The following is a 27,626-nucleotide window of genomic DNA, read 5'->3' as shown; positions in this document are numbered from 1 at the left end:
TAAGCCAAAGCCATTCCATACATCCTCTGCTCTCTGACTTTGGTTTTGGGAATAAAGTTTAACTTCACTTGAAGGGTACTCTGATCTTCAAAAGAGAGTGGGAAAGTGGAGGCAAATGATGGCATTCCAGTGCAGGAGGCAAGTGCCTCTGTTTCCACTCCTGCAGCAAATCCTGCTCTGTGCCTGGGGTTTGTGTCTGAGTTAGACAAAGCAGCAGGAATAAAACAGATCCCAGCTCCCAGTTTCAATGAAATGTAGGCCATGAGCTCTGTGATAAAAGTTAACAACAGAAAAACTCCAGTGAGGTGCACGTGGCCATCGGGGAGACTCAGGAAGGGTCAGATTTACCCAGGATATTTATGATAAACAAGGCACCTGCCCAGAGCACTTACCCACCTTGTCCGAGTTACTCACACCCTGCTTGCAGTCAAATCAGTCTCTTTAAAAGCTGCTGGGTCCAACACTAATTGAACTGAGGGCCCAAGATACCAATGATGTGCTAGAAGAGACTGAGAGGCTGTAGAAATCTACAGGAAAAAAAACCAAACTCATTTCTCTGTCAGCTCAAGAAAAGGGGAAACGCCGTGGGTGGAATTAATTCTGCAACCATTTATTTTCATCAAATGCTAATAGTCAGAAATAACATAGTTCAAGAATAGAAATATTCCACAGAAAAAGAAGATTAAGGCTGTTCATACACACAGGAGTTTGCACAACAAATAAGAGGTGATGTAGCGTGCAATTACCAGATTTAGGGGTGCAGCAGTGACAAGCTGTTTTACCTTTGTTCAAATTAAAGCAACTCTATTATATAACCAAGAGGGACAGTGAGGGATTGGGTGAATAAACCCAGCCACTCACTGCCCTGCAAGCTGTGATAAACGCATTTATTACCAAGCTTGTGGCAACGTTATGCCCTTACTTTCCCAAATGGACAAATTACACATCCTGAGAGTGAAAAGCCACCCTCCTTTTATACTGCAGCCCTCCAGTGAGCTCTGCCAAGAGCAGCACTTACAACCCCTGTGTGTGCTCACACAGGCTTTGTCTGCCCATCTCTAGGGCAGTGCTGGGGAAAACACAGCTCAGAAGAGATGGCTAAGGAAGGATGTGCTTCACAAGCAGAGGGGAGGGACAGGTCTCAGGCAGCGTGGTGGTTCTGTACAGCAGTCCAGGGGCAGGCTCACTTGGCTGCTTCCAGGGGGGTTTTGCACTGTGACTGCTGCAGAGGCACTTGCTGGCTGCTCCTTCTCCTCGCTGGGGACTTCACGTTCCACTGCCGAGGTGGGGATGGGCTGCAGGAAGGGAGCAGGACAACCATGCACTTCCAAGCCCTTGACCAGCCTTTCTGCCTGCAGTGGCTGTTCCAGACCCGTGTGGAACTTACGGTTCCTCTGGCGATGGCAAATAGATGATACGCTTCGGCCTATCCTCAGCATCATCATCTTCCTCTGCTGCAAACAATACATGTATTTTTATTTTACAAAATGCCACAGATTTGGTCATTTGGGGTTGGTTTTTTATTCAAATTAGAATCACAGGGATGACTTGCCTGGACCTGAAGAGGGTGTCTGTATTGAGCTGATGCTACTGACTCCAGCACCAAAAGTCAAGTCCCCAATGGTCTCAGGCTCTGGAAATAAAAAAAACCCCACATATTAGCAGCCTGTGACACAGCCAGAGGGCAAGGCATGCTGCTGGGCAATGCTCAAGTGTCACAGAGGAAGTAAATCCAGTTAACTGCAAACACACACATTTATCTCTCTCTCCCAGCCCACCAGACCTCAGTGTCTCCCATCCAGCCTCAAACCCCTCTGCTGAGTCTGATGGGTCACATCAACTTCAAATTCCAGCCTCCATTCCTCCCTGGGTGGAGGAAATCACTTCAGTGTGGGACCTCGGTCCTGTGCCCCCCTGGCCTGCCTGGGAGGGACAGCCACCCCTTCCACTGAAGCTTTGCCATCTCTCCCAGCAACAAGTTCCATCCAGACCAGTTGCTCTGCTTAGTCAAGGCAGAATTTGGGGCTCCTGAAAACTGCCAAAGGCCCTGCACAGCCGTTCTGTGAGGAGCTGCCTGCAGCCAGACAAGAGGAATCACTTGACAGGGGAGCTAGGTAGAATTTAGCTTGCCTGAATAGGCCCTGGTTGTCAGCTGTCTCTTTCCTGTCATTTATCTCAGCAGAGATGTCACAATATTCAGATTTTACTTAACTCAATGCTCTGTTTTATGCTCATGTTTCCCAGAACCTTTCACAAGGAATTAAGGTAGGAAATGCTTTATAGGGCAGGAGTTGGAAACTCAGCTAAAAGGACTTCTCTGCACAGCTGACCTGGGTTTGCTCTTTAACTCCTGCCCTGTCCTGGAAGGGAATCACTGAAGCTTAGAGCAGAAATCAAACTTGATCCATCTGCCTTAGCTCAGCCCTGCATCTCTCAGGACTGGCTGTGCAGTGTGTGCCTGAAGAAGTCACCTTGGTAAGGAGACATTTATGGGAAAGAAATGGGAAACTAGGGCTTCCCATGCAGCTTCCCATGGGAAAGTGGCATCTCCACATGTGTTTATGTACAATCCCCACTCACCCAGATCCACTGAAGCTCTTCCCAAAGTACCGAGCAGGAGCTGAGGAGCCCCAAAGACAGACGGGGAGAGAGACACAGCCAGAACAGCTGAGCAAGGCAGAAAGGAGGGACAGCTGCTCCCAACTTCTCAAGTACAAACCTGTTTACAAAGAACTGTGTCTCCAATAGTCTCAGAAGGATATACCAGAGAAATAAAATGTTTTATTCTGGTTGTCTATCAGCCTGTGCCACCATACAGATGGCTCAACACACGCTGACTGAAGTGATGATCCTGCTCTGTACAGTTTGTCTCCCTGCTGAAGGACACATGCTGCCTCGAAGCAAAGCAGGAATTGGGCTCTAGTACCACTGCAGATTAACATTCTTCCTGCTTTTTCACCATATGGTGCTTTAAGAGCAACAGCCGTGCAAGCTTCCAAGAGACCATGGCGCTCAAAGAATCCTGCTCTCTAAAAACACTTTTTGCACAAAACCCCACATTTTTTGCTTGTTGCTCAGGCAAAGAGAAAAACATTGGGGAAGACAAGTGCAGCCCAGCACACGGGGAAGAGCAGGATCATATTTTCCAGTGGCTGCACACCAGTGCCTGCTCAGGGCCGTCAGGGATTTGCAGAGCGTGGCTCTCCCGTGTGTGAGCAGGGCAGGGCTCTGAGGGGGCACTCCCCCAGCTCTCTGGGGACGCCAGCCCCTTCCCAAAACAGCCCCCAGAGCCCAAGGAGAGCTGAGCTGCCACACACTCACACCTGGGGCTCTCTCCAGAGCACTGGGGGTCTGCACCTCACAACTCACAGCACAAAGGAGATGGCCTGAGGGAGCTCAGCAGCAAATTGGCAGAAAGGGAGGGGATCTCCTGGATCTCCTGCTGGAACTCGGCTCCATTTGGGTTTGACTGTAGCTGCCTCTCGTGCTTGCACAAAGAGACACTGCAGGGTTGTCAGAGAGCATTCCAACAAGGCCTGCCTCTGGAAGGTCAGGCCTTGCTCAGCTGCAGTGGACACAAGCACAGAGACTCACAGTTTGTGTACTGGACATTCCTCTCTGTGTCCTTCTACTTCTGTTTCCACAGCAGTAACCAAACCACATCATTCCTTCTCCAGGGCTCAGTTCAGTTCTTTCTTTCACTCAGTGACTGTGCAGGTTGCTAATCCCTCTGAGCAGATCCCTGTGCTCTCCTGCAGCTGTCACAGCCCTGTGCCTGCTCTAGGAGCTAGCTGTACCAGGTGTGAGACCCTGTCTGCACAACTTAGAGCAGAAAGGACCCAACCTTGAGGATCTCCCTCTGCAGCAGGGCTCTGCAGTTCAGTCTAACATTGCTCAGCTGTGCTTCCAGAGCCAAGGAAGTGTTCAGCCTTGCACCTTCGGGCAGGGCAGGCTGGAAAGGAACCACAACCACCTTCCTTTTCAGCACCCCAGAGTCAAGGAAGGAAGAAAAGCACTCTGTTACCTCAGCATCCCAAAATAAATTCTCTCCTGCACTGACCCTGTGAGATGCTCGTGGAGATGACTGGACTGTGCTTCCCCACGCACACCCTTGGTTTCAGGAAGGTTCTTCTTTGCTACAAGCACTTAGATAAATAAATAGTCCGTAGCTATCAGCTCCTACTCACGCTCTGGGGTGCTGATTGCTGGGCCCACCACAGCCACCTTTTCTCGCCTGGACTTTTGGCAGGACACTGCAAACAACAAGGGGAATAATTAAGAACAGAAAGGCACTCAAGACTCTTACTGGATCAGTGTAAACAAGATCCAGTGCAGAGCCAGAGCAGCCTGCAGCAGTTCCCCACCTTGCTGGCTGCCAGATGTGCTCGGTGAACTCCTCCCCACACTCTTGCTGCGCTGCACGGGTGCACCTTCTGCTGCCAGGAAGGCAGCGTTCAGCCTGGCCACTGTGCTCAGGAGAGATGCCCTAGGGCCAGAAACAGGACAGGAACTGGGATTTCCCTCCAAAAGCCCTGATGAGATGCATGAGGAAAGATCCATCCCCTCCCCATCCCTTATCATCTCAAACACCACTTGATAAGAAGATGATGCTGCAACACCCATGACCTTCAAACCACTTTGCAAAGAGTGGACCAGCAAAGCAATATAAATATCTATAATAAATATAAATATCAAACACCAAGTAACAAAGAGGAGCCCGTACCTGCGACCCACTTGAGGCTGCTTCAGAGCACCAGCACGAGGTATGGCCAACTCAGAAGACCCAGAGGAAGGGATGAACCCAGATGTGGGCGGCCTCCCACTCGCAGGAGACTGAGCATTGTTATTATTCTGGCCACCAGGAGATGCAGCTCTCTCCAAAGATGGAGATTGCTGTGGAAAACAGGAGAAAAGGTCATGCCTGACAAGGGATTACAAGAGTAGAAAACCCTGCAAGGTGCTTGGACCTGAGTGTTTAAGAACTGCCCTTTGTGTGATGGATGCAAAAGGGTGCTGGGGACAAACAATTTATTGGCCAAAGTTTTAACAAGAAGTGAAGAGGGGACACAAATGTAACGTCCTAGTTTAGAGGTCTATATATAAAGTGCTCTTCTATAGTCTGCAGAGAAATGCACTTCCAGGCTAGAAGTCATCTCATCTTAAGGTAGGTGTCCAAAATAGTTCAGGACAATTGACTCAGGCACGTATTTATTTTTTTACACTGAATTTAAAAGAGGGTCTGCATGACTAGGACAGGTTTGAATTTCCACTTTGTAGACACCTGAAGTCAGACAAAGTGAACTCCTTTCTTTGATACCAGTTTATCATTCTGGGAACAGAGAGAATACAACATCTAAGCCCAGGCAGCACCAAATTAGACTTGGTTTTCCCTTTAAATTGAATTCTTTCTCCATTAATCATTTGCTGCTCCTCTTGGCTTTGTTTGTTGATGTTCTAAGCCTATTAAATGACTCTGAAACCAAAGCTGCTGTCAGGAAGTACAAAGAGGTATGAAAACCCTTCATGACCATCCTGCTCCAAGTGCTGGAACAGGGCCCACAGGCAGGGCCTGGGCGTTGTGAGCACACAAATTTGAGCAGAGACAGGTACAGAGTTAATGGCACCAACCTCCCAGTGGGCTGCTGAGAGCTGCTCTTGTTCCAACTCCTTCTCCCTGGCCAGCTGCTCTTCATATTTCCTCATGTCATACTCCAGCTCGACTACCAGCTGCTGGTCCTCAGCAAAGAAGTCTTTGATTTCGTTTCGGTAATCTTGCATAATTTCCTGCAGCAATAAGGAATGTTTGGACCCTTTCAGAAATCTCCCCCAGCTACTGATTCACATCCCCATTCAGATCACAGCTGCTTGGGAGCAAAAGGAAACACCAGTTGGTAGAGCAGAGGTGTTTTTAACAGACTGAAGAGTTTCAACTCCAATTTGTTCTTCAGAACATGAAAAAGCTTTCCAGCATTTGAGCTTTCTTCCTGCCCACGTTCCACACCAAGAGCCTTATCTCCAATCCTTCCACCTCCCACATTATTTAACACAGTGGCAGTGCCACAACATCAAATCTTCTGAATTGTTCCCTTCTAAGAAGGCTCCTCGTTCTGGCAGTGGTTGCACACCCAGCACATTAACTCCAGAGAGGATAAAAAACACCACGACCAGCAAGAAAACACTTCCCCTTACCCGCAGGCAGCTCATCAGGTCCTTAAGAGCTGGGGTCCTCTTCTGCTCCATCAAGGACTTCAGTGATGTGATTGTTGGGATGATGTTTTCTATTAAATTCTTCTTTTGACCCTTTTTGTGACCAAGGCATGAACAGTTACGTGAGGCAATAAAGGAGAAGCCACTCTGCAGTTCGCTGGACGGCCCAAGTGAGAGGAGCTATCCCCCCACAGCCAGGGAATTACTGTAATCAAGGCTGCTCTTACACCACACACACGCACAGAGGCTTTTAACCTAAGTGGAGCCTTTTCAGATGCATCACTAAGTCACTCAGTTCTCACAGTGAAGGCAGATTGCCCAGAGGTGCAGGAAAATCACTGTTCCGTTCCAATGCTTCACCAAGGAGAGGAGTGGGGAACAAATCCAGCTCAGCACAGCTCCCCTGGCTTCTGGGAAATGCATTTCTGATCCCTACAGCTCCAGGACGAGCATCCCTCCCAAATTGTGCCTTCACATTTTGTTTTTACAAGACACAGAGCTCCCCAGCCCTGCTCCCACAGCGGACCAAGTGCCCCTCACCTGCAAGATGAGCTTTTTCTGGGCCACCTGCATGACAGCACTGGCTGTTGACATCTCATCTTCCTCAGGCTGAATGTCTTCCTCAGGTTTGGACCTCATACTTGAGAGCTTGATTTCTTTGCAGCTAAGGACTGCAAATGTATCTGAGAGCAGCTCGCTGCCTTCCAGGTCCAAAGGAAGGACCTTATACACAAAGCAAGCTGGAATACACAGGCAAGAAACCATTTATTTTACCAGAAGCAGCAGTGATGGGGAAGCCAGGAAGATAAAACACCTGGATTATGGGCTTTTATACAGACACCAGTTTTTTGTTTACCAGATTTTAGTAAGGCAGACCCTTACCTAGGATGTTGTCGCTGATCATGGTGGTGATGTTGAACCTCTGCTCATCCGTGAAATGGTCCAGCAGGAAGGTGTAGATCCTCATCCTCTTCTCCTTGTTATCCTTTCCCTTCAGAGAGAAGAGCTGCTTCGCCCTGTGGCAGAGCACAACATTTTACAAAGGCCCAAATCCCATTATGCCAGCTCCCAGAAATAATGAGACCTTAAATCAGCCAGGGATATTTGCATGTCACTTTTAAGACCCATAAACCTGTTAGGACACCACACAGTCCTACAAATTACACACATCAGTGTCACAGGGAAGGCAGGACACAACTCAGCACTGCTTCCCCCGGCTCTTTTCACTCTGTTGCATGGATAATTATGAAGTGACACAACTGCTGTGCTGTCACTGAGAGCTGCATGGCCAGACAGCCCATAATTTAGCGAAAATTAGACAGAAATGTGCTCAACTGACCGCTCGCTCTGGGGGAACCTGTTGTACTTTGGATGTTTCTCGTAGCTGTTGAAATGGAAGATGCACTCGATGAAGTGCTGGGAGAATATCACGGGGTTCCTCATCAGCAAGACGTGCACCAGGCAGTACTCTGCAAAACTGGAGAGGAGGAAAAGAAAGAAATGATCACTGGATAATTTCTAAAAGCCACCCCTGAAACTGTGTAGGGCTCTCAAGGCAGGAGGATGGTTTTCCTCTGCCAAATCTCCCTCAATACCACATTTAATTCTTGCCCAGCTCCATCTGGGCTTGCACAAGGATATCAGCTCACTGGCATCCACCCTTTTTTCAGAGAGACAGACATTTCATTTTTACTCATTTCTATGGCCATTAGAGTCAGAAATAAATCTGAACTTGAATCCAGGCATAACACTTAAATTATTTAAATAACTTGGGTTCCACTGTGGCTGAGACACAGCACTCAGCAACAAGTTAATCCCCAAAGGTCCTGCAAGAGCTGCAAGGCAACCCCAGACTTAAAGAACGTGGTTTTGTCTGGATGCAGTCTCTAAATGCAGATGCAAAGGAAAAAGCTCCCAAAGAAATGGGAGGAACACGATGCTGCAATGTCACCATCTACTGGAAAGACATTTTTAGATATTAAAGACACACTGAAGAGAAAGGGAAGTGTGAATGGTAATTGACAATAGGTTGATGGTTCTGGAAATATCTGTCTCAGACCGATTGTTCCAGGCAGAAACAAGGAGCAAGGTGTCCAGTCCTCCTCCTGCATCCAGAATTTCTACATCACCTCCCCCTCCTGGAAGAAACGTGCCCCACTCATTTCTCACAAAGCAGAGCAGCTGGAGACTCTGAAACCTCAAAAAACTTCCTAAACATGCACTTAAAATCAGAGTGCATAATTCCTCTGACACCTCATCTGGCAGGTCATTCCTTGACAATTACAGGATGTGGCAAAAGGCTGAAGAGGCAAGGCATGCAATGTAAGACAAAAATCCCCAACAAAATATTTAATCCTAGTCCTAAAACAAAGCCAGCACTTGAGACAGAGCCTGTCAGAAAACCACAAGGAAGATTTCCTACAGGCTTGTCTCAAATATTGACTTTTTTTCTGGATGACTGAGTCCTAAACAGAGCAGAGCTGCACGTTTTGAGGACAGCCAAGGACACACTTTGGGACCTTTAAATAAACAGGAGGGAGGCTCATCACCTCTTTGCTGCTGTGCAGACCCTAAAGGAAGTACAGAGGTTAGCTGGATAATCTGCTATATCACTGGAATTTTAATTCACAATGTGAAGGTGCCAAGACTGAGACATCTCTGACCTTCAACTCCTCCATCATTTCACAGCTGAGTTTTTTACCTGGCAATATCTGGGTTTGGATCCACCAAGACACAGACAAACCGAAAGAAGAGATAGTTCTTCAATTTCACATACTCCCCCTGTAGAAATCAGCAGACAAAAAAAATGAACCACCTGAACCAGGAAAACTTAGTGTGAACCTCCAAATTGTAGGCAAATGAGCAAGCTGTAAAACCTAAAATAAACCCCAGGTATTTTGGGGGATGCTCTAAGCAGCATAAATGCCACAGCAGCACATCAAAGTTTACCCCAGGTATGAAGAATAAAGTAGAAAAACGAAAAATCTGCTCTCCCACCCCACGGCAGACGTGCTCTTCAACACTGTTTTCAGAGCCAAAAAAGCATGCACTCCAAAGCTGCCCTCATGTGAGCATTGGGAGGGTAAACATCTTGAGCCTCTCAACATTCACACCTTCAGAACAATCAGCAGACACAGCAGGAGGAAAAAAAAGGTGTCATGGTGCTTGTTACAGCCGTTGATAGAGGAGTGAAACTGGAGGGAGTTCAAAGAAACCAAGATGAGAAAAGGGGCAACCATTGACTAAAAATAACCTCATTACCCAACTGTGCCGGCTGGTGTTGATGTGATTGCTGCCGGCCAGCAGAAAAGGCAGTAACTAAACACAGAGTTGAAACACCCTTAATTTAGCATGGATTAATTACAGTCTGAGCCGCCAGGCAGCGGACAGAGGCACTGAGGCTCAGCCCCAGCTCACCTGGAGGAGGTTGGTGAGCAGGGTCAGGGTGTGCTCGCGGATGACGGGGTGCGGGTCCCGCAGGCACAGGGAGATGTTGGGGATGTATCTGTCCACCAGGGAGGTGTAGAGCATGCACAGGTCGCACAGCGCCGTCACCACGTTGATGCGCACGGGCATTTCCTGCGACACCTCCAGCTCCTGCACCAGGACTGGGATGGACTCCCTCGCCAGCTCGTCGTGCTGCAGGCACAGCTTACCTGGGGAGCAGCACCAGAGAGGCAGAGCTGGGAATGAATCGTCCTTCCCAACCAGCCCAGCCCGGCTCACTGCTTCCTTCGGGTCCAAAACGAGCCGGGGAAGGAATCGGGAAGTAAACAAGGGAATAAACAAGAAACTCGTGCTGGAACTTGATGAGCAATCTGCATGATCTCTCAGGGAGATGGTACTTCAAGTTCTTCCAAACTCCCCTTAGACCTATAGAGTGGGTCTCTATGCCAAATTCCCTCCTTCACAGCAAACTATTTCTGTGTACAGGGTATTATTCAAAGCAGCTAAAAAGAACAGCCCCAGCTGTCATAGGCATAGCAGGGAGACACCCACCTCTGAGAGCATCACTGAGCCAACCTAAAATAAAATAGCCTGCAATAGTTCTAACATCACTTCTCCCTGTTCCCAAGCTCTGCAGAGAAGTATTAAACTTTCCAAAGCAATTAAGGGAAGAATAATGCTGCCTATCTGTAAAAGAAACTTGTTCCTAACCACGGAAGTATGAAAACCCAGAACTTGCACTTGGTATTCCTCAGAATCCTGGGAATGCAGCTGACCAGGCTGCTCTGAAAGCAGCATTTCACTCGTGCTGAGGAGAATGAGTAACTGTGTGCAGTCATTCTGCTCTAAACTACATCAAAAGCACCAAGTTTTCTTCACCTTCTCTTAAGCATCTTACTACAAGAGAGATGATCCTTCAGCACCCAACTCTGAGTACAAGGAGAGCACAGCTCTGGGGGACACTGCTAATTACTGATCGCTATTAATGCATTAAACACCTGGGGAAGCAGAGCTGGCAGGGTTCTCATGGTTTGCCCAACTTGTTTCCATGGATATTTGCATTGCTAAAAGCTCTGAGCTGAGGTAATGAAAACAGAGCACTGGGGCTCTCTGTCACAACTGCCAGAGCTTTACAGGGAATTATTTAGGTTGGAAAAGACCCCTGGGATCATCAGGTCCAACTTGTGACCGATCCCTAATTTGTCACCCAGCTCGGAGCTCTGAGTGCCACGTCCAGCTGTTCCTTGGACACCTCCAGGCATGGGGACTCGAAACCTCCCTGAGCAGCCCCTTCCAATGTTTAATAACCCTTTAAGTGAGGAAATTATTCCTCATGTCCAACCTGAACCACCCCTGGCACAGCTGGAGGCTCTTTCCCTTTGTCCTGTCCCTTGTTACCCGGTTTCTCCCTCCTGTCAGGGAGTTGCAGAGTGATAAGGTCACCCCTGAGCCTCCTTTTTTCCAGGATTTTGGGCGGAACTTCACCAGAAAGGCTGAGATACAAAAATGCCCATTTCTAGGGCAGGGTGGCACTTACCTAAAGTCATGACTGCATGAGCCCTGACCACGGTAGGCATGGCTGAGCCTCTGAACTGGGAACTGTCTTTGGAAGCAGACACTGGAAAAGAACAGGTCAGGGATGGAAATGTGGTCTGGCACACAGTGGTGTCTGTAAATGCAAAGCTAAAGGCAGAAGGGGAGTGGCTCACGTTGGTCCTGGCTGACAGGAGGGGCCAGGATGGCCTGAACCAAGAAGAAGATGTATTTCTCCACCTTGGCTGGGCACATCTGCGCAGCCTCGCCCAGGAGGAAGAGGTGTCTCACCTGCAGAGAGAAAGCAGCACTGCAATCCAAAGGCAGTGGGCTGAGCTGCAAATTAAGTCAGCAGGAGTCGGTTCTTCTCCAAAAACAACTCAAAATTCCCTCAGTCCTTTCAAGGCAGTGGCGGGAGAACAGAAGGGGAGGCTTTGGAACAGAAATCCCGGGTGGGTGTGTTTAACATGCTCCAACACCCCCCACATCTAATGATACTGAAATACTCCTCAAAGCATTCCATGCATTTTACAGACCTCTCTCCTGAACAGCTCATCTGAGAAGTTTGAGTGGAAAAGCAGGGAAAAACCATGTCATATATTAAAAATACACAGAGTGCCATATCCTTAAAGCAACTGCTGGTGTGTAAAACTGCCGTGTGCTCCCCGCTCATAAATACAAGACTTCATCACACACACAGGCCATGCACATTCCCATTATCCCAGTCCTTGGCTTGGACTTTGAGGAATACCAACCCCAAGCACACCTCCACCCTTCAAATAATCCGTGAAGGGGAACCAAACTTACCAAGAGATCCTCCTGCAGCTGCTCTGCTCCACCCTCTTTGAGGACTATATTGGAGATGTAGCTGTAACAGGTGGATACCAAATCTCCAAACACCTGGTTGAGCAGCTCCTGCTCCATAATTAAACAAAATTAATTCAATACATTATTAATTAAACAAAAGGTAGCTGTAATATCTGTACACACATGAATCCCTCATATCAAAGTCTTTATATACTTTTAATAATTTGGATCCCATTAAAATCAATCTGAGAGTGCCTTGGAGCTTTAAAATTCTCCCTGCACATCAAAGGATGCGTGCAAGTGTCAAAACACCTTGGAAAATTTGGCTTTTAATGATCCACAGGCCCAAGTTCACCTCAGTATAGAAATCACACGGACTTAAACAAAAAGGATTTAGGCGGCTGTTTCATGTGCACCCAACACATTGGAGGTGTCTGTGTGAATTTTTAGATGTTGCTTGAAAAAAGCAGCTCCATTAACAAAGAAAACATGATGTGAATTCCCAAGAATTCGGAGGGGAAACACAGGAAAAGCTGATTAACTACTACACTGTGGTGAATATAAAGCATTATTTCTGGTTTTCCACCATCTAAAAGTGGCAATTTTAATAACCAAATACATATATAAATGGTAGCTGTTAGATTTGATAAAGTGACCAACTTACAGGAACATCTGCATTCCATTTTAAGCCAACACTCTGTGATAATTGAACCTACAAGGGAGGATTTTCTGATTGTCAGTTAAAAAAAAAAACCCCAGAAAGCATCACCCCACCGCGGCTTCTGAGGCAAGAGTGTGCAGTTTTGCCCATTATTTACTAAACTTGATTGGGATGCTTATTATAAAATAGCTGTCATCAATACTGAAAGAGAAATATAAAACATCACTAGGGATGATATAAAATCATTAGGGACAGAGACCTGCATCAGTTTTAGCTTCTTAGCAACTGTGTTCAGGCTGAGATCTTTATTTTACCAACAAAATATGGCCTAACTTCCCACTGTGGGAGCAGAACAGAGCCATGGCATAAAACAAATAGAGGCAGAAAAAAAGTTATGAGCAAGTTATTAACTCCCTGTTTGGTCTCCAGGAAGAGGTCTAGAAAATATGTGTATCTCAAGCAGCTCTGATGGAGAACAGTCAGAGATTACAGCAAAAATCCATGGCTTCAAACTGGACCAAGTCTGAGAAACAGCTGCTGTAATAAAAGCACAGCAACAGGTTTCCTTTAGGAATTCTGTAAACTTGGACAGAAAGCAAATGCAAGGTATTTCAGAGGTGTGTGGGGGAATACATTTGAAGACAGAAGACTCCTTACGAGTCCAGGCTTAGCCACAGGATGTTCTCCAGCACAATTGCAGCAAAGAAAGCTGAGCAGAGCAGGCTCGAGCTGCTGGAGTCAGAGCCCCTTTTTTAGAACTCACCAACCCACAGCCTGGAGACAGGAGCAGACACCCCCTGAGCGGGGAACAGGCTATTTTAAAAGGTTTATTTTAAGTCCCACCTGTGCCTCCTTTGGTACATCTACGGAGGCCCGGCAGAGCCTCTGCAGGGCCTGCACAGCCGGGCTGATCAACACCCGGGGACACTGAAACTCCTTCAGCCAGCTCCAGATGTTCTCTGCAGACGAGATCACACATAAAATGAGCATTTTCTAAGCTTTTCAAGTGCTTATGGAGGAGGAGAGGCACAAAACCTCTGCAGCTGCCCAGGGCCACTCACCCCTGAGCCCCTCACAGCGGCTCCTGGGGAGGTGCTCTGCCACGTGCCCGATGACACACAGGATGTGTCCCACAGCGTCACTGCTCGTGTTCTGCTGCCTGGAAAACCAACAATGAACTCTGAGGCACAGAACCAAATCACAGCTGAACGATCCTCTCATCTGGGACATGCATTATTAAGGCAGACCTGTCAAAGCCAATGAAAACTCTAAGGGATTAAGGAAAGAGCTGGTTACTGCACGGATCTTGAGGCCACTGCTGGATTTCCAGCTGCAGAACTCACAGCTTGAAGGAAAAACTGTGATTTAAGCAGCTAAAAGGCAATCTGTGGAAGGGCACAAAGTGCTCCCTTGCAGAATGGAGTTCAAAGCACAAACTGACCTGCTGTACCAGGATTCAATGATCTTGGAATAATCCAGCTTGGGGGAAGAACATGCCACCTTGGCAAGCAGCATCCAAGCTGCGCTGGAATGCTCTGTCTCCAGGTGAGACATGACATTCTGGATAAAAGTGGAGGTCAACTTCTTCTGGCTGGACCACATAGTCAAGGCTCTGCTCAGGTAACGGCTGCAGGGAAGAAAGGAAAGTTTAGGGAGGAATAAACAAAGCAGTTGGTAAAATCCAGAAAAATCCAACATACGCTGGGCAACACAACAAAGCTGCCTGGCATTCCCACTATTCATACTGAAAATTTACACATTTACACATGTTTTCCCTACTGACCTGGCATCCCTATACAGATGTAGTGATCAGGGGCAGTAGGACAATGGTCCAACTGGTACCATAACACATCGGGAAATATAATTTCAGTAATTTGTAACAAAGACTTTCTAGCAGTTCTTATTTAATACCCAGAGCCATAGAATGGCCTAAATTGGAAGGGACCTTGAAGATCATTTCATTCCACCCCCTGCCATGGGTAAGGACACCTTCCACTAGGCCAGGGTGCTCAGAGCCCCATCCAGCCTGGCCTTGAAGACTCCCAGGAATAAAGGAACAGCAGAGTCATGTCAGGGGCATCACACCCTGCTCGTTTTTCTGCATGACCCTAATTATCTACTTCACGTTGGAAGAGCTGTGAGATGTCTCAAGCTGCAAGGTCCTGCAGGTTCAGGAGGAAGGAGGTGCCAGGAATGTGCAAACCCTGTTACAAAATGCCCGAATCAGAACAGTGACAGCTCCCCACACTGGCACGGCAGCACCAGCAGTGCCTCGCTCCTTCTGAGCTGTTCTGCCCTGTTGACTAATAAACATACAGCTGTCTTTAATCAGTGTTGTGTCCTCGTCATGCTGTGTGTCATCCCATCTCTCCCGCTCCTTCCCACAGCGTTCTGAGGCAGGCAGGATAATTCGGTTTGTCACAAGACAAAGTAACATATTGCACATAAGAATTAATACAAGGTGATGTTCTTGCTTTATATATCCCCTCTCACTTCTGTCAGAGGAACACCTCCATTTGACTTAAATATTCATGTGCTATCAGTGCATCCAGCACAGGATGTAACAATGCTGTGCGTGAGCATTTCAGTCCAGGGAGAGAGCACAGGTAACAGGAGCAGTGAGTGAAAATACCTGACACAAAGCAAAGCTGAACTCCTCTCACCACCTGCCAGCTTGTTCATGTTCAGCAGCTCTGTCCTGAGAGCTGGCAGGACAACACAAGCACCTCAATCTGGTAGTTTCCATCTCCAGCATTATACTGATGGTTTCAAGCAGGGAATTTAAGTAGCTTTAAAGAAATCCCAGAGAAAAACTGGGTTTCCTGTCCTTGCACAGCAGTCAGCACGTGCATTTTAACAGTGTGGGTGTCAGCTGTGGTACCCAACAGTCTGGGGCCACACAGGGAACGAGAGCACAAACTCAGACTCTTATCTTAGTCCTCCAGTCAATAGGTAATTTCCTTCTGTAAAGGAAAAGTTGTGTATTCTAATGGGATTAAAAGTAGAAGAAACCTCTGGGTTTTGTCCCTGAATGTTAACACAGGCAGAGGTGGGGAAAATGCACTTACCCCAGCTCCTTGCTTTCTGAAGACAGGGACAGCAGATCCCATGCCAGCTTCTGCCTATCATCACTCCTGGATTTATTGTAAGGTTTTATGTTTTGCAGCAAGATCTGATCAAGGCAATCCAAGGCCTTTTCTTGGACAGAGTTTTCTGCACCCATCACAACGGGCACCACCCCGTTCCACCAGGCCTTCTGCACCAGGACATTGCTGTGCTGAAACTGAGAGAAGCACATTTTTCAATGATGAGGGGATCCCAAATGCACGGGTCAGACCAGCAAAAGGTCTCCAGGTTCAGCTACAAACTTTGAAACTGAATTTTAATCAACCCCAGCAGTGTGGCAGCAGGTGGGACAGGGAAACTCAGCATCACAAGGTCTTTAATCATCTCTATGATAAATACCTGGTGTTTCTGCTAAAGTACTGCAACACTTTGTTTTGAGACTCTATAAAGAATTATAACAGGTTTGCAATAAGGCTGCACAGCAGATGATTTAGCACTAAAAAAAAAAAAGAGCTTTGCTTAATATAAACCCTGTGCTCCAAGCCTGAGCTACGAACCCTTTGTGAATAAATAGAAAAGAAAGAAAAATATAGCAATGCTATCATCCACACATTACATCTGAAAGTGATTCAGGGTTTTTTTTAACTTGAGAAGGCCAGCAACATAAACATTTTCTTCGTGACACATAAATCAACAGCCAGAAAAATCAGTGTTTCCAACAGTTGGAAGCACTCTGCATAAATCACAGGGAGGTATCAGAGTGACTCATGACTTCCGAGTCGAAAGGTAATGAAAGAAATGAGAGCGGAGTCACAGAAGGCAGCTCCCTGAGTGAATGACTGATTGCTGTGGTCCCTCCTGCCTTCCCCCAGGGAAAAATCCCCGTTTCCCCTCACCAGGAGCAGCTCTGTGATGGAGTGCAGCGCCTGCTTGCACACGGACGCCGCGGGGTCGCGGCAGCGGTCCCGCAGCGTGCCCACGTTCTCGGCGGTGCAGGGCATGTGCCCGTGCTTCAGGAGGCTCCCAAGCACCTGCGAGGCAAACAGCAGCACAGCTCTGTTGGGAATCCAGGCCGGGGGGCACCGAGTGGTAAAGCAAAAATACAATCTACCCCCTGCCAACGTTAGCCGGAGATTTATCTCGCCCAGGGTGAAACGGCACATTAACGATTCATGAGTGCTGGGCACAACCAGAGATGTAAAACGGAACAGAAAACATCATTCCAGTCAGTCCTGCTCTGAAACAGCAGCTGGAGAGGGAGAATGTCACAATTTCCCCTTGAAAATAACGTGCCTCTTGTACGAGCCACAGCTTTTTCTTGGCAATAAGGAAGAGGGGATTTATTTTTATTCTTAATCAAAAAGCATTAAAACATGAATTGCAAAGCCCTAACTGGGAAGCTCAAATCAGCGTGTGAATTGAGGGGGAAGAGCTGGGGTGAAGAGGACTAACAGAGGAAGGCAGTCAGCAGCAGACACCTCTTTTTTAAAACAAGGAAATTTCCATTGAAGCATCTCTCTTTAAAAGCTAATGACTTCATTAAAGAAATGAGCAGCAAGGAAAGCAGCACAGAGCTCAAAAAGAGGCTGGATGTAACCTAATCTCTTTGCTAACAAGGTCAAAACAAACTAAGCAGCTAATATGCTTCAGTTTATGAGGAAGTCTCTTAATTGAAATGCCTATTGACATTTGACAAGAGCCTCTCCTTGCAAATGACGGAATAACAGAACGCCAACAAGGGTACTAGAGAAATTCCCATCATTATGCCTGCATTATTTACTTATCAGGAGCTAGTAAACAAGATCTTTAATGCCTTTAAGACACTCTGCAGGGAGAGCAGGAAGCTACAAGTGGGCAAAGCAACAGAGTTTGCAGCAAAGCTGTGGCCTAATTAATTATTTAACGGATTTTGGGTAATCACTGAGAGCAGAGAAGGATGTAAACCCCACCCTACCCGCACAGCAGGTTTCCTCACGATGATTTTCTCATCTCCAGCTCTCTCTCTCAGTATGGCCATGAACTCTTCTCCTATCCAAAATGAGGATAAAAAGGAATTACCCCCACAAAGAAGGAATTTCCCACAGCACCAGTTGGAACCACACAATCCCAGGATGGTTTGGGTGGAAGGGACCTCAAAGCCCATCCAGTGCCACCTCCTGCCATGGGCAGGGACACCTTCCACTATCCCAGGTTGCTCCAAGCCCCATCCAACCTGGCCTTGGACACTTCCAGGGATGGGGCAGCCACAGCTGCTCTGGGCAACCTGTGCCAGGGCCTCCCCACTCTAAAGCAGCACAAACTCAGTGCAAAACCAAACTCAAATGGTTCCCCAAAACCTTCAGAAGGACTGAACAAAGCACAATTAAAATCACCCAGAACAATCCAGAACGAGGCATAAGCCAGAAGGAAAAACAAACCCAAACAATCCCCCCACTTCTTGCATTTATAAACACATCTTCACATATCACAAAAGAAACCGATGGAACGAATTACTTGAGACATGCAGCAAAAAAAAAAAAAAAAGGGTGAATCTGTAATTTCTGACCTCTTTATTTGTCTGCATAAAAGATGCCAGGCTACCCTCAGAGTCTGAGAGCTCATCAGATGAGTCAGGCACAGCTGAACAGGCACAGGTACCCCTGCCACCTGTGGGAAGAGCTACCTGGGCAGAGCTCGGACAAATGGAGCCAACACAGAGCCATGGGAGGTTCTGCAGAGCTCAGAACACCCACAGCCTCCTGTGAGTTTTGCCTCAGAGCTCCACACAGTATCAAGCATTAATGTATGAACTGCTGTGTGTTACAGAGGGGAAATGACTCCCATTTATTAATTCCTTGAGGCTGCAGAACAACAGCTGCAAAGAACCACCCCAGAGTCTACAAGGCAACCAGAACACATCTCTCTTCCCTGAATGCCAAGTTAGGGCTCAAATCTTACTTTGCACAGCCATATTCACACTTATTGCTGCATGCTGTCAGGAAAAAATACATCATCAAGGCAGTAAGTTATTAAATGACACACAACTGAATACACAGATCAATTCTTTCTCACATTTTGAGTCACTGGGCTATTAACTGGCCATAAGGACTTCCAGCATTTTACCATGGCTTTTAAGGTTTCTATTTATTGCTGTTTGTTAAATTTCTCCCAGCATCAAGTCAGATTTCCCAAAGATATGCCAAATTTGGAGATCTGTTACTTAGAGATTCACATGGACATCCATCCTGTTGCCATTAAAAAATAGGATTAGTCACAGGGAACTAATCAAAACTAGCTTAAAAATAAATTTTTACCAAAGGAAGCAAAGGGACTTTGATCTGGGCTTCCTTAATGGGCAGCTAAGTGCAACCCCATCCTCCTCCTCCTGACAGCAGCTGCACAGGAAGAGCACAGAACCTTTCCACTGCAAGATTTTGCTACTAAAATAGTCCAGTCTTGTGAAGGTGACCAAATAATCACACTTTGACATTGATTTTCCTGATGTAGAAAAGGGGGAGGGGGAAAAACCAATGAAACAACCAAAAATCCCAAGTTCTAAAGGGCTGAGAACTCCCAAGGGAAGGGAATGTCTGATGCTGGTGGGCAGAGGGAATTGTGCAGTACACACCTCACCTTGCAGTTTATCCCCACCCTTCTTATCTCTGCCCTTGTGTGCTGAGCATGTTCTGACTATCCCCAGCCAAGAGTTATTTCTTTTCTTAAAAAAAAAACAAATGAGCTGTTTGGTCTTCAGAGGAGTGCAAAATTAGCACAGGCATAAGCCAAGCACAGGCATGTGCCAGACAGCTTTGCTAATGCACCTTGACTGCCTCGGACAGCCCTGGATTTCAGCATCCTCTGGAGCTCCAGACAGTCTTTTTTCATTCCAGTCTTTTCTTAATTTGTTTTGCCAAGTGCCAAGTGTGTGCTCAGCTGGGTATCGGATACAAACCCCGGCATCCTCTGGCATGGGGAGCCTGCAACTGAACAGGGAATACACAATACCTTGAGCGGCCTGGAGGACTTTTCTGTCTGAGGGAGCAGATTAAGGAAATTTTATCAGCAGAGTGTTTGAAAAGGGAGCTTTAAGGGGGGGGGAGATTGGAGCCTGGCTCCTGGAGATAGGGAGGGAGATCCCAAGCGAGGAGCAGCGTGAGGCACGGAACAAAGGCACCACTGCAGGATGGGAAGCGAGCAGAGAATTGAATTGTCAGCAGTTCAAGGGAGGTGAACAGCAAGAACTGAGAGCACAGATCCTGGCAGGGGCCTAAAGGTTAGGAAGAAGAGCTTTTCCACACAAGAGGAAAAGAAAGGGAGAGGTTTGAAGGAGGAACATCCCGGCCATAAAAGCCAACTTTCACGGTGATTTCATGCTATCAACAAATTAGAAGCAGCTTGCCATGCTGCATCAGGACATTTCATGTGACACTCTGCTTTCAGCTTCCAACCTGATGCTGCAGAGAAACGGGTCCTTGCCTACAGAATGGAGCTACTCCAAGGTGCTGTGCTTTACAGAGTAAAATGTATCAGTTCTTTGAGCACTGGAGCAAGAGATTTAATTACCCTGAAATTCATGGAGCTGCAAGTGTTATATCCCACATCAATTACCGTCCTTTTTGGGAAGAATAAATTACCTACTTTTCAACAAGTATTGCCATCACGTTAGTACCAACAGACATCAGCATTTCAGGATTAAATGTATTTTTCAGACTTGAGTGGAAACAGTATTTCTTTATGGCTGGCAATTCCACCCCCTTCATCACCCCTAAGTGTTTTGTAACAGCTCTCTCCACTTCCTTTGAGAAATGGACAACGAATACACTTCAGAAAGTCTGCTTTCAATTAAGGCTTTGAATGGTTATCTGAAAAGGCTGCTTTAATTCTGACATACCATCAGGCCTAGCAGTGTCACTGCTGTCTGTCAGCTCAAAAGTCTTGGAAGTTGGGAAGGTCTTCAGTGGATGGCTGGACACGGCTGAAAGAAAAGATAAAAGCTGAAGAATAACAAAGGCATATATTCACCCGGCAAGAAGATGGTTGAGTGTTAAACAGAGAGCCTCGTGCATGCCCTAGGTTTAACAGATATGTGTATTTTTAGGAAATGGCATGCCAAGAAGAGCCTGAGGCTTACTGGAAAAGAATGACTCTGTACCTCCTGCACTGGCTGTCACGCTCGCAGTGCCTGTGCTTGCTTCCAACACTGTGTGGACACGGGCTGCCAAAAAAGAGAAATAAAAAAGGAAATCAAACAGAGTATTTTAATTCTGGATGTTCTGCCATTGCAAATTTTTTTCAGGCAAGCAATCTAATGGTGGGAAGCTGTGTGCAGGCTCTGAATCGTGCCATCTGGCCTTCACCACACCTGAGGGAGCTCGGAATGCCAGTCACGAACAGAACTACTTAGCAGAAGCAAAAGGCAACTCAAGATTTAATCAGCTGTCAGGCAAGAATGAACTGCCTTTTTTTTTTTTTCCAATGAGCAATTTCAGTTGTCTGTAAACATCCTTCAAAGGGACCTCACAGAGGAGTCTCTTTAGAATGATACATGAGAATAAATCCCTTCCAAATATAAGGCTTCATAAGTAACAAGGCTCATGAATTACTTCTCATTATGACACAATACGTAAGGACTCTGTGTGCCAGTTTTTAAGTTCCTGACAACTCCTACCTCCCAGCAATTATTCCCTCGAAAGTTCAGGAGTGCTTTTCGTTACCTAATGTGCCCATAGTACTCACAGCTCTGTAGTAAGTCCTGAATGCTCTCTGAGACAGCAGCAGATTTCATCTCGAGACAGCAGTCAAGGCTGCTGAGAGCCTTGCTCCGGACCACGGGGGCTATGTCTGAGCACCGGCCAAACACCATGACCTGCACTAAAAACTTGTGCTTTAGAAACCTCTGATCCTCCAGGGACAAGGAGCTGCCCGGGTTCCTCTCTGGCAGCTCCAACAAAGCTAAGGCTGCATCCAGAGCAAACACTCTGGAGGGAACCTGTAGGAAGAAAAAGCACACAAGGTGCTCTGTTAATGTAAGTGAACACAGAGTTCTCTTGCCTCTGGGTACCAGCAGTGACAGAGCTATTCAGTGCTGAGATTGAATCCTTCATCTCCAAAACATCAAGGAGATGCACTTACTTCATAGAGTGAGAATTTATAAAGCCAGGCGATGAAAGAAGCGAACTCTGCACAAGGGAGTTTGTCCAGCAGGGTCGCCAGGGCCTGGGCAGCGCAGGTGCGATAATCAGCCTTGTCTGGGACCTGAAAAACAAGGGCAAGGGCACCCTGTGATACTTCACTGCTCTGCTCTGCATGCCAGAAAGGCATTTCAGGGCTTAAGAGAAGTATTTTTTTATTTAATGAGCTGATATGGTCACATTCAACAATAGCTGGGAGAATCATCACAGCTTCCTCAGTCACTGCTTCACCATCACATGTTTTCATTCCTTACAAAACATGGTGAAAACAGATTTCCTAAACTATCAGTGATATTCCAATGTATCCACACGAGTTCTTCAGCTCCAGAAGCAGCAGAGCTTGGCATACCTGGGCACAGATATGTTGGAGCAATATTCGGAGAGTAGGATAAATAGCTTCTTTCAGCTCATCTACCAGAGAACTGCATGGGAGAGAGAAAAGCAGATTTTAATAAGGCTGGTTTATAACAGAGGAAAAATCAAGGACATTCCCTTTGGAATGCATTTGAAAAGTCAGGAAAAGTAGCCATGATTCTGGAATCATGTGAGTGCAGCAGGATATGCTCAGAGAACCATACTTACTTTCCACATTAACCTGGCTTTGCAGGCACAAAATAATTTCTTCCCGTACTTTTCTAACAAGTAGAAGGGAAACATGAAAAGCTTCTTTGTTCTCAATCTACTTTTACATGTTGTCTGGGGATCTCTGCACAAACTACACTTCCAACAACATGGATCCCCAACAGGGGGAATAAACATAAGCAAAACTTATCATTAAGCAGGAGAAAGCAAAAAACTAAGGAGGAGTGAGCTCCATGTTAATCTTTTATTTCCTTTACAATTCTCTGTAGTAAAACACAAGACCTGAAAAACTGACACAAAGCAAAATACAGAAAATGGGTCCTTTCCACTCACCACCACTTTCCTGTCAAACAGCACCTTCTTTCCCCTCTGCCAGCAAGCTCAGTAAATTCCCATTCCAGACATTTTAATTAAGCCTCATTTGCACAAACAACTTCAAAGCCAGTGCCAGTTTCTCTCATCCCTTTATCACCTCAACAGCAAAGCAAAGGCATGCCAGAAGAAAGGAGCAGCCATGCCCAGAGCTCTGAACATCACCTGATGAATTTTATAGCCAGGTTCCTGGCACTGGTCACAGCTGGTGTGATGGGAAGGACCTCATGCATGGAATCCTCACTGCTCTCCGCCATCAGAATTACATAGAGAAGTCGATGGAAGACACATTGAAGGGTCTGGAAAGAAGAGGTTATTTGCAGGTTCTTTTCCATGGATAAGCACTCCAGGGTCACGAGATAATTCTGAATCAAGCTTAGAACCAAGCAAGAGCACATATTAAAGCATGACTCCTAGCAGAGAAATTCCAAGAGGACACTTTCTGAATGCACACAACGCCTTTCCTGGCTCTGATGTTCTCATGTAAGTTCAGCAAGGTCTCAGAAGGGCTTTCTGAAAGCCTTAACAGCTGCCCTCCAAAGGTGTGGACTTTTCTTTGCCAGAAACATTTGGAATTTGAGGGAACTCAAAGGAGATGTCCTAAGCTAAATGCGTGTTTTGTATCACCACGTGCACTTGAACTTTTGGAGCTGCCTCCCTTGCCACAGTTTTGGGACCACAGCTTGCCTCATGATCCTGACATTCCCTGAGCAAGCAGGAGAGGCAGGGAAGGTGAGGCAGGTCTGGGAAGGGGACACCTTCCTATCACCACAAATGGCAACAGTTCCAAAAGGCTCATGCTGCACTGAGAAACCAAGGAGGCAGAAACATACAGGCCTAGGGCTGCTGAAGTTGGGCTGGCACTCAGGAATACCAGGTTAGTGTGTACTCCAGGCTTTCCTGACTAGACAGCTGCTGATTCTCAGCCTGCAGGCTCAGAACCAGCCCGGGGGGGGTCACACAACTCACAGACACAGCTCAGGCACACCCAACCTTCAGCAGCCCCATCCAGAGCAGCAGCAGTCGGGTAAGTGGGAGTTATGCCATGCTCTGCTTGCCAATTTAAACAAATCAAGATGGAAAGTTTCTGGCAGAACTGGCTGCTCCAAGATCACAGAGTATTCTCTGAACAAGAACCAGCCCTGCTCACCCTCACTGAGTGCACAGAGCACCGCACAGCCCAAGCCCTCACACGCTGCCAGGCGGTGCTGCAGCTCCATCTAGCAGGGAATCGCAACATTCCAGGAAAAGGCAGCCACCTGGAGTTCTCTTCCTTACGATTCAGAGATCCAATGCCACTGCAGCTCTCCTTTGTTTTCAATTCATTTGCCACAAGAGTCAGCAGAGCATGGAATTCACTGCACACAAGTGCAGCAGCAAAGAAGCCAAAGGGAAAAAAGGACTGGGGTGGAAAAAACCATCTTTGCTCTGACCCAGCAAAGACCCGGCACAAAGAGGGAAACCGGAGCAAAAAGTAAAAACCATGCAAGAAAAAACGACACGTGGAGAAGGAAAGAAGCAGCCACTCCTTTTCAACGCTGCTGTGAGGGTGTTAAAGATTCTGTTTAACTTTTACCTTATCTTGTGTGCCATGGAGAGGGGAACACAGTAAGTACAGTCCGTAACAGGCCGCCTCAGGAATGTACTCGGCTTTATTAACATCCCTAACAAAAGAAGACAAAGCGATGTCTCTCCCTTTCATCAGAGAAACATTTACTATGACTACTACAGCTAAAAGAGCTCATTGACTGGAAAACATTCAATATTCACAAGATGCTGTTTGCTGTTAGCACACGGAATATATTCCAATTACCTTTATAAGAGAATTTGTCACTTTCATAAACAGGGCCTGGATCATCCTAAGGTGGAGAATGTAGAAGGTACAAGAACTGGGGGAATTACTTCACCAGGCAGGTTCCTGTTTGGGGGGTTCCTGTCAGATATGCTAATTTGCAGAATCTATAAAAATTGCACACACATTACTCGGGGTGTGCATCTTCGGCCTTTTCTACCTGATGAATTTGTGCACCTGAGGATCCTCATCTAAAGGTACACGTTTTATCACCCTAACTGTGTCTGACTCGTACTTTTAGGGCCAGAGAAAAAGGCATCAGTTCAAAGCATTGTATAAACATTAAGAATTATTAAGAATTATTAAGAATTATTTGCTCACATGGATGCTGAAAAGTCGAACTCATGGAGCACTGGCTCAAAGCTGGTCATTTCAACAAAGACCTGCAAGGGAAGAGAGCCAAGCTGAGCTCAGTCCCCTGAGGGGAGGATGTGCAGGACTCTGGGACGTCTGGGGTCACACCATTGGGTTTAACTGTCAAAAACCTCCCTTGAAGCAGAACAGAAGCAGAGCCCAAAGCCCAGAAGCTCCCCCCAGGAACAAGGGGTGGCTGCCCCTGGATCCCTGGCAGTGCCCAAGGCCAGGTTGGATGGGGCTTGGAGCAGCCTGGGACAGTGGAAGGTGTCCCTGCCCATGGCAGGGGGTGGAATGAGATGAGATTTAAGGTCCCTTCCAACCCAAACCATTCTGATTCCATGGACAAAACATCTGGCACATGTCAGCAAGTTTTAAGCATGAGAGGCAGACACGAAGCAGGCACCCTGCTCCCACATCTCCTCTAACTCCCAGCAGGGACCAGGTGACGGAAGGCAGGGCTGCCACCTCTCCCTGTGGAGTGCTCTGCATCCCCAAAAAGTTTGTGTTAGGGCACACAAAGTTCCTCAAGCTGAATCTTTCTTACCTGCACACAGTTCTGCAGGCACTGAGGCTTTTCTTCTAGGGACAACTTGGTCAGAAGTCTTAGGAAGTTTTTCAGAAGAAGGAAGATGGCGTTGCGGACTTGGAGAAGACCTTCTCTTGACCAGTAAACATCCTCATCATCCTCTTCCTCCTCCTCTTCCAACATCTCTTCTACCTATATTGGCAGTAAAGAGAAACAGCTTGCCAACAATTTGCTTATTAATAGGGATTTGTATCTGAAGAGATTGCACAAGCATCTTACACTGGGGCTGTCATTCCTGCACGGTCTCCCTTTCTTTCTGTTTCTTCTGGCACTGGACTGTGAGCTTTGAGCTTGCGCCTTCTTCCTTTTCCTCAGATCTCGAGGCAAGCATTTTGTCAGGGTGTGAAGACATTTGTCAAACACCACTTCATGGAACACCTGGTTGATTATGCTGCCTGCCAAGAAAAGACAACATCAGTCCTCTTCCACACAAAATACAGAGAGCATCAAACCATCTGAGCATCATGTCCCATCCCTGGAAGCGTTCAAGGCTGGGCTGGAGCAACCTGGTCTAGTGGAAAGTATCCCTGCTCATGGAATGAGATGAGCTTTAAGGTCCCTCCCAACCCAAATCAGTTTGTGATTCTATGATCTCTGCACAGGTGTTGTCCTAGAGCCCAAGGAAGTTCAAGAGAAGACTAAAGAGCTCCTTGAACAAAGCCCAGCTGCACCAGGCTGATGCACCATCAGCACTGACACATTCCAGCAGGATCACTGGCTGACCGACCCCTTCCAGCTGCACCACGGAGAGCAGCAAAACTTGAGGGCGTGCTGGAATACGGAGGGATCCTGCTGGCTCACCTGGGATCTCCAGCAGCAGGAAGTACAGCCCAGCTGCGTGCAGAGCAAACACCCTCTGCTCTGCGTTGGCTCTCTTCTGCTGGCCCACGTGCACAAAGTGGTGCAGCACAGCCACCAGGGCCTGGTGGGACAGGCTGTTCTCAGCAAACAAGATCCAGACATTCTGAGGCAAAACAGAAATAGTGAGAAATCCCGTAATAACGCGGATGTCCAAAATTAGCCATTTTTCAGAATTTAACAGGTGCCACCGTAACCAACTCCCTATATATGCCTTAAAAAGTGTTTTAATAATTATCATACATAACACTAAATATATTTAATGTTATGCTAAATGATACTACCAAAATTTGGGAATAGCTTTCCTCTGAAGCATTCCAGCACACAGAGCAAGAATTGTTTGAACAGCTTTTGAATATTTTGCGAATTTTAAGGCGAGACAGACGTGAAAAAGACAAAGTGAGGATGGCTGGCTCTGTGTTCAGGTCATGTCACCTCTCTGCTCTCCTGCTCCCCGGCGGCAAAGGGCGCCAGAGCGCTGTACAGGCCAGTGAAGCTGTCGACTCCATCGGCCGTGATGTCCTCCGCTATCCGGGGATCGAGAGGCTCGACCTCCGTGAATTCCAGGTCCCACATCGTGTCCACCCACGCTGAGAGACAGGGAAAAAAAAAACAAAAAAAAACCAAAAACAAAACAAAAAACCAAACCAAAACAAACAAAAACAAACAAACAAAAAAAAAACCCAAGACAAAACCAACAACAACAAAAAACCAACAAAAAAAACCAACAACAACAACAAAAACAAACAAACAAACAAAAAAAAAAAAAACACGTTTGTAAGCACCAGGGAGAAGATTTCTCAAAAACACGCGTTTCACCCCAAATAACGCTCCAAAACAAACACGGAATACCCAAACCCCGCAGGACACGGGCGCGCAGAGAACAGCTGTAAGAAGGCCCGGAGCCAGAGCATCCCGCAGCCCGGTGACCGGGCCAGCGCCCACCCCGGAACCGAGACTGGGACAGAGACAGAGGGACCGGGACAGAGGGACCGAGACACCTTCCCCGTCCCCAAGCCCTCACCCGCAGCCAGCTCCGGCAGCCGCCACCCTCCGAGCGCCCTCCGCAGCCGCTCCGCCGCCGCCGCCGCCATCTCGGTTCGAACGCGCTGCTCCGGGCGCGCCCGC

At 47.1% G+C, this 27,626-nt stretch overlaps 1 protein-coding gene across 2 annotated transcripts; it reads right to left on the bottom strand.

Annotated features, from left to right (window-relative positions):
- Positions 1-585: 585 nt before the first annotated feature.
- Positions 586-27,574, bottom strand: NCAPD3 (non-SMC condensin II complex subunit D3). 2 transcript variants are annotated; one of them, XM_039564770.1, is made up of 35 exons: positions 27,523-27,574; positions 26,934-27,088; positions 26,442-26,604; positions 25,860-26,035; positions 25,599-25,772; positions 25,019-25,080; positions 24,422-24,509; positions 23,011-23,144; positions 22,241-22,313; positions 21,833-21,955; positions 21,437-21,689; positions 20,853-20,915; positions 20,592-20,675; positions 17,676-17,749; positions 16,618-16,752; positions 15,724-15,938; positions 14,097-14,282; positions 13,717-13,814; positions 13,499-13,614; positions 11,995-12,102; positions 11,364-11,478; positions 11,192-11,272; positions 9,625-9,863; positions 8,909-8,988; positions 7,547-7,684; positions 7,090-7,223; positions 6,748-6,947; positions 6,190-6,300; positions 5,629-5,784; positions 4,724-4,893; positions 4,365-4,486; positions 4,188-4,253; positions 1,553-1,633; positions 1,388-1,451; positions 586-1,295 (listed from the first exon to the last, which is right to left on the bottom strand). In XM_039564770.1, exons 2-35 carry the CDS (start codon positions 27,072-27,074, stop codon positions 1,184-1,186), a joined length of 4,335 nt encoding a protein of 1,444 aa, XP_039420704.1. In that variant the 5' UTR covers positions 27,075-27,088; positions 27,523-27,574; the 3' UTR covers positions 586-1,183. The 2 variants fall into 2 exon arrangements, with proteins under 2 accessions (XP_039420704.1, XP_039420705.1); XM_039564771.1 differs by having other exon boundaries at positions 1,203-1,454.
- Positions 27,575-27,626: the final 52 nt, after the last annotated feature.

This window comes from Corvus cornix, chromosome 24 (assembly GCF_000738735.6).
Source record: "Corvus cornix cornix isolate S_Up_H32 chromosome 24, ASM73873v5, whole genome shotgun sequence".
Taxonomy (NCBI): Eukaryota; Metazoa; Chordata; class Aves; order Passeriformes; family Corvidae; genus Corvus; species Corvus cornix.
The sequence above is the reverse complement of the archived record's forward strand: the minus strand, read 5'-3'. Positions and strand labels throughout refer to the sequence as shown.

Bases quoted from the DNA above. Each gene is read 5' to 3' on its own strand.
- NCAPD3 (XM_039564770.1), bottom strand. From the start codon at position 27,074: ATGTGGGACCTGGAATTCACGGAGGTCGAGCCTCTCGATCCCCGGATA. The intron at 25,081-25,598 runs GTAAGAAAGATT...CTTCCCTTGCAG, and splicing joins GCCTGCAGAACTGTGTGCAG to GTCTTTGTTGAAATGACCAG. The intron at 13,815-14,096 runs GTCAGTTTGTGC...TTGGTTTTCCAG, and splicing joins ATTGAATCCTGGTACAGCAG to GCAGCAGAACACGAGCAGTG.